The sequence below is a fragment of the Gekko japonicus genome, unplaced genomic scaffold (genome assembly GCF_001447785.1).
Source record: "Gekko japonicus isolate JY-2015 unplaced genomic scaffold, Gekko_japonicus_V1.1 scaffold1726, whole genome shotgun sequence".
NCBI classification, from domain to species: domain Eukaryota; kingdom Metazoa; phylum Chordata; class Lepidosauria; order Squamata; family Gekkonidae; genus Gekko; species Gekko japonicus.
Window position 1 is genome coordinate 375938 of NW_015168706.1, and position 6759 is coordinate 382696.

Genomic DNA, 6759 nt, shown 5'->3' on the forward strand with positions numbered 1-6759 from the left:
GGATAAAATGGAGGAGAGGGGGATGCCGTAAGCCGCTTTGGGTCCCCATTAAGGAGAAAGAAGAGAAGAAGAGAGAAGAGATTGGATTTATACCCGGCCCTTCAACTACCCCCTGCGGGGAGGGCGGGGTATAAATCTTAATAAATAAATAAATTAATAAATTAATACCCGAAGGAGTCTCAGAGTGGTTTACCATCACCTTTCCCTTCCCCTCCCCACAACAGACACCCTGTGAGGGAGGTGGGGCTGAGAGAGCTCTCTCGAGCTGCTCTTGAGAGAACAGCTCTGAGAGAACTTGTGACTGACCCAAGGTCGCACCAGCAGCTGCATGTGGAGGAGTGAGGACTCAAACCCGGTTTTCCCAGATTAGAGTCTGTTATCCTAACCACTACACTAAACAAAGTGGGGTACAAATGAATAAAATATCCAAACAAACAAACAAAACTTGGTCTACCCAAAGGCAGAACATGGCTGATTTAAAAAACAAACAAACAGAGACAATTAGCTGTTGTAGATTTTCTGGGTTGTATGGCCATGGACTTAGACAATTAGCTTGGGTTTTCCCTGGAAAACATAGTTCAAGGGTTACGTGTCCCACGGTTGCCCATTAGGGACACGTAACCCTTATGCAGTTCCGCACTGGAACCCTCTGCTGGCAGCTGGTAAGAACCTGGCAACCATTTATGGTTTTAAAGGTAAGAACCGGCATTTTAAATTGTGCATGGGCAATTGGGTTGCCTGGTAGGAGGGGTGGAGGTGGGGACAGGGGGTGGCATTGCAAGTGTGATGACATCATTTCCAGGGAACTCCCAGAAGCAATGGTGGTAGCTCTAGGAATGGGCAGCATATCTATGGTAAAACCATAAAGTTTCTAGTGATTCCTAGAGATACCGCCATCGCTTCCAGGTTTTCCCTGGAAGTGACGTCATCATGATCACAATGGGAGTGAGGTTTTAGAGGTCAACAGCCCTAATGGGCAACCGTGGGACACGTAACCCTTGAACTAAGTTTTCCAGGGAAAACCCAAGCTAATTGTCTAAGACCATGGCCATACAACCCAGAAAATCTACAACAGCTAATTGTCTCTGTTTGTTTGTTTTTTAAATCAGCCATGTTCTGCCTTTGGGTAGACCAAGTTTTGTTTGTTTGTTTGGATATTTTATTCATTTGTACCCCACCTTGTTTGGTGTAGCGGTTAGGAGAACAGACTCTAATCTGGGAGAACCGGGTTTGAGTCCTCACTCCTCCACTCGCAGCTGCTGGTGTGACCTTGGGTCAGTCACAAGTTCTCTCAGAGCTGTTCTCTCAAGAGCAGTCCTCGAGAGAGCTCTCTCAGCCCCACCTCCCTCACAGGGTGTCTGTTGTGGGGAGGGGAAGGGAAAGGCGTATAAATCCAATCTCTTCTCTCTTCTTTCTCCTTAAAGGGGACCCAAAGCGGCTTACGGCATCCCCCTCTCCTCCATTTTATCCTCACAACGACCCTGTGAGGTAGGCTGGGCCGAGAGAGTGCCAGGTTCCAATTCTTAGAGGCCTAACCTCTTTCTCTGTCCTCAGAGGATGACAGCGGGGCCGTCGTGGTGCAGACGGCCCCAGGCAAAGTGGTGACCCATCGTGGCGGGACAATCATCCTTCCCTGCCGCTTTCACTACGACGTGTCGGCCCACGATCCCGACGAAATCCGCCTGAAGTGGACCAAGGTGGCGGACCCCATGTCGTTCGAGGACGTCTTCGTGGCCATGGGCAAGGAGCGCAGGGCCTTCGGGAGCTACCGGGGCCGCACCGCGCTGCAGGAAGACGACGCCGGGGACGCCTCGCTGATCATCCGGAACGTCACCCTGCAGGATTACGGGCGCTACGAGTGTGAGGTGACCAATGAGTTGGAAGACGACGCCGGGATGGTCAAGCTGGACCTGGAAGGTAACGGGAGGCCGGTCGGGGTGAGGGAAACCAAGGGGGTCCTGCCCACCTACCTGATAGAGGAGAGATTGGAGGGACAGTGGGTCAGCGGTCGCTAGGGTTGCCAGCTTCGGCTGGGGGAATACCTGGAGATTTTGGGGGTGGAGCTTGGGGAGGGCAGGGCTTGTGGAGGGGAAAGACTACAGTGGGGTACACTGCCATGAGGAGCTGCGGTGGCTCAAGTGGTTAAGACGCTGAACTGCAGGCTGTGGAAGGTCAGTAGTTCAGCGGTTCAAGACCCGGGTGCCGCAAGACAGGGTGAGCTCCTGTCTCTAGTTCCAGCTCCTGCCAACCTAGCAGTTCGAAAGCAAGAAATTGCAAGTAGATCAATAGGTACCGCTTCGGTGGGAAGGGAACAGCGTTCCGTGCGCCTCGGTGTTTAGTCATGCCGGCCACATGACCACAGAAACATCTTCGGACAGCGCTGGCTCTTCGGCTTTGAAACGGAGATGAGCACCGCAACCCTAGAGTCGGATCCGACTGGCTTTCGAGCAAGGGAACCTTTACCTTTACCTTTTTACACTGCCATGATGCGGCCATTTTCGACAGGGGAGCTGATCTCTGTTGCTTGGAGATCGGTTGTAATAGCAGAAGTCCTCCAGCCACCACCTGGAGGCTGGCAACCAGCCGAGTGTCTGCGTGGCATGCAGAAGGCGCCAGGTTCAGTCCCCAGCATATCCAGTTAAAAAGGACGAGGCAGTAGGCGATGCTTGAGAGTCTGGAAGTCAGCTGCTAGTCTGAGTCGAGGAGGAGGAGGTGTATTGCAAGGCTGTGGACAACCTGGCTGTCATTAAGACCTTCCGCAGGGATCCCAACCCTTTCCAAGGTCCGGAGACCCACCGAGACAACATTGGTAGGGCCAAGGGGGAAAAAAACCACTGGAAAACCCTCTGCAGACCCTCAGACACAACACCAAACAGGTAGGTAACCAAAATGGTTTATTTTAGGGGCAAAGTAGTACCCTAGGAGCTGCGGTGGCTCAAGTGGTTAAGACGCTGAACTGCAGGCTGTGGAAGGTCGGTAGTTCAGTAGTTCGAGACCCGAGTTGCCGCATGACGGAGTGAGCTCCCGTCTCTAGTTCCAGCTCCTGCCAACCTAGCAGTTCGAAAGCAAGAAATTGCAAGTAGATAAATAGGTACCCCTTCGGTGGGAAGGTGACAGTGTTCCGTGCGCCTCAGTGTTTAGTCATGCCGGCCACATGACCACGGAAACGTCTTCGGACAGCGCTGGGTCTTCGGCTTGGAAACGGAGATGAGCACCGCAACCCTAGAGTCGGACTCGACTGGCTTTCGAGCAAGGGAACCTTTACCTTTACCTTTAGTACCCGTACTCTGTGCATAAAACAAGAAATTTTCCAATCTCTAACTAATTTACCCTGAATAGGGTAGCCCCAGTTGGTCCCAGCAGTTCTTAAGCACAAACCCCAGCAATCTGCTTACAGCAGTCGGGCAGGGTAAGCCCCTGGAAGCTCGGGCCATCCAGCCAAGTCAGGGTTTTCCCAAAAAAACACCACCACCCTCCCTATAGCAACCAGGCAAGGGTGTGAAGTCTGATTCCCAGATAAGAAAAAAACTCTCATTTCAACCACCCTGGAGCTCTGACCACTGGCACTAACTGCCAGTTAGGCTTGACCAGGCTCACCAGATCCCATTCCTCAGGGTCAGTGCTGAGTAGCCAACTAATAGCTGCACGTGGCCCACTGAAAAGTACGCAGACGGAGAGTAATTTCAGCAAAGCGTACTTTATTCGATCAGGAACAAGACGGCTTTGGCCGGCTCGCAGGCCGGCTTATATTCCTCAAGAAACCGCCACACAAAACACCCCCCCCACTTCCCCATAGGTTATTTACAGTGGCTGAGAGTCCCATTAGCTTCTTGGCCAGGAACCTAGCCCCCCGTTTGGAGCAGGCTAGGATCCGCATAGTCCATTGTCTCTTGGAGCTAAGCTTGATGTTTGTCTCTGGACTTGTCTGGACTTGTCAGGACTTGATACACTACACCAACCCTTCAGGCTCCAGAACCCAATCTTGGGCTCCTGCTAGGAAATGACTACATTTACCAACTAAACAAATAAAATGGCCCCTGGTTACTACAGGAGGAGACTGGGTTTATACCCTGCCCTCTCGGAGCAGCTTGCAATCTCCTTTCCCTCCCCCTCCCCGCAACAGACACCCTGTGAGGTAGGTGGGGCAGCTCTTGAGAGAACAGCTCTTGAGAGACCTGTGACTGACCCAAGGTCACACCAGCAGCTGCACGTGGAGGAGTGGGGAATCAAACCCAGTTCTCCCAGGTTAGAGTCTGTGCTCCTTACCTCTACCCCTTGAGAGAACAGCTCTGAGAGAACTTGTGACTGACCCAAGGTCGCACCAGCAGCTGCATGTGGGGGAATGGGGACTCAAACCCGGTTCTCCCAAATTAGAGCCCATGCTCCTTACCTCTACACCAAATTGGCTCTTAATGGACCAGTGGTCTGATTCAGTATAAAGCAGCTTCCTGTTTGAGGGCTTGCACAAATTTAATGGAGATCGGAATGTCATGAAAATGTTGGTTGTGAACTGTGTAATATACACCACATATGAAAGAGCGCAATACTAAGTCAGACCAGACTCCTGGTCTGTCATGTTTGGTGTCACCTGCAATGACCCACAGGGCCTCTTCAGGGTCTCCAGCACAGAAGAAGGGCCTTTCCCCAGTCATGTGACCCTTGAATTGCAAGGGGCAAGGATAGAACCCCGAACCTTCAAGATTCAAAGCAAGTGTTTGGCGCTGACCCAGGGCTCCTTGATGGTCAGCTAAGATGCTGGGTAGAGTTCAAGGGGGTGCGAATGCCAGTGTTCCCTCTAAGCTGAGTTAGTGTGAGCTAGCTCACAGTTTTTTAGCCTCTGGCTCACACATTTCTGTCTCCGCTCAGGAAGGATGGCTCCAAAGCAAACTAATTGATGCAGCAGCCAAATCACTGGCTCACAACTTTAAGGCCAGGAGCTCACAAAGGAGAACTTTTGCTCACAAGACTCCACAGCTTAGAGGGGGGAACATTGGCTTCTAAAAAACATTAACGGCTTGCAAAGAACAGGGAGAGAAGTTTTTTCTCTCTCGGTGACTCGAGCAGAAACCACTGGGGCTCCTCTAGGGTCACCAACTCCCAGGTGGCCCCTGGAGATTTCCCACAATCAAAGTTGACCAAGATCAGTTCCCCTGGAGAAAATGGCTGCCTTGGAGGGTGCACTCTATGGCAGGGGTGTTGAACTCATTGGTTATGAGGGCCGGATCTGACATCAATCAGACCTTGTTGGGCCAGGCCGTGTGTGTCATAAAATGTAGGGCCAGGTAGCGGAGATATAAACTTTATAAAAGGACACAAACACAAAGGGTACTTAAAATAAAAACATGCTTAAAACATCAGCACTCTCGCAATATTTTGTTTAGTTAACAGTGTCTGATAACTGACACCCCTTGCTCTGAATTACTGCATCAAAAGGTCTGTGCTGTTGCAATCCTGAGTGTGCTGTTCAGGTGTGTATCTGTAAGCTGGAAACCTACGATGACGCAGCAGCAGCAGAACTGGAAGAAGAAGCCGAAGACTGCCGGTTCCACTGCGGGTCTGATAGAAGCCCTCCGGGGGGGGGGCCTGATCCGGCCCCTGGGCTGCATGTTTGACACCCCCACTTTATGGCATTGTACCCTGCTGAGGCCCCTCCCCTCCCTACACCCCACCCTCTCCAGGCTCCACCCCCCAAATCTCCAGGCATTTCCCAACCCGGAGCTCACACCCCTACGCTTCCCACAGAGGTACATTGTTCTTTCGCCGGGGTGGTGAAAAGGGCTGTCAAGTCACAGCCAACTTTGGGTTTTCAAGGCCAGGGACATTCAGAGGTGACTTGCCGTCGCCTGCCTCTGCGTAGCAACCCTGGACTTCCTTGGAGGTCTTCCATCCAAGTGCTAAGCAGGACTGACCCTGCTTAGCTTCTGAGATCTGGTGCGATCGGGCAAGCCAGGGCCATCCAGGTCTGGTCTTTATAGGGCTGCCAGCCTCCAGGTGGGGCCTGGGGATCTCCCGCTTTTACAGCTGATCTCCAGCTGACAGAGATCAGCTCCCCTGGAGGAAATGGCTGCTTTGGAGGGTAAACTCTATGGCATTGTACTATGCAGGGGTCATTTCTTAGAAAAAGAGATGCAGGAGCTCATTAGCATAACTTATTAGCATATGCCAGACCCCCTGACATCACCGGAAGTGTGCACCAGCCCCTCTGACAGACAGAAGCACCTGGGATCCATTCTTTCCCACCTCTCCCTTCCCTTCGCCTCCAAGTTGGGCGAAGGAAAAGGGGAGGGGAAGGATCTCAGGTGCTTCTGCCTGACAGAGGTGCTGGTGTGCCCACAGCCAGCCTGGGTGAATTCTAGAATCATAGACTCATAGAGTGGGAAGGGACCTCCAGGGACATCTAGTCCAACCCCCTGCACAATGCAGGAAATTCACCAATACCCCACAAACACTTCTCCAGTGAGTGCTCCCTTCTCATTGGGCGGCCAAAGTATTTGAGCTTCATTTTCATTATCTGGCCTTCCTGGGAACAGTCAGGGTTGATTTCTTTTAGGATTGACTGATTTGATCTTTTTGCAGTCCAAGGGACTCTCAAGAGTCTTCTCCAGCACCATAGTTCAAAAGAATCTATTCTTCGGCGCTCGGCCTTCCTTATAGTCCAACTCTCGCAGCCATACATGACTACTGGGAATACCATTGCTTTGACCATGCGGATTTTTGTTGGCAGGGTGATGTCTCTACTTTTTATCATGCTGTTTAGGT

At 51.8% G+C, this 6759-nt stretch overlaps 1 protein-coding gene across 1 annotated transcript in view; it reads left to right on the forward strand.

Annotated features, from left to right (window-relative positions):
- Positions 1 to 6759, forward strand: part of HAPLN4 (hyaluronan and proteoglycan link protein 4) — a 32978-nt gene that overhangs the window by 8089 nt on the left and 18130 nt on the right. Inside the window, exon 3 of the mRNA XM_015415526.1 lies at positions 1555 to 1996. Coding sequence (XP_015271012.1) covers positions 1555 to 1996 — 442 coding nt within the window. The remainder of the gene's footprint in view (positions 1 to 1554; positions 1997 to 6759) is intronic.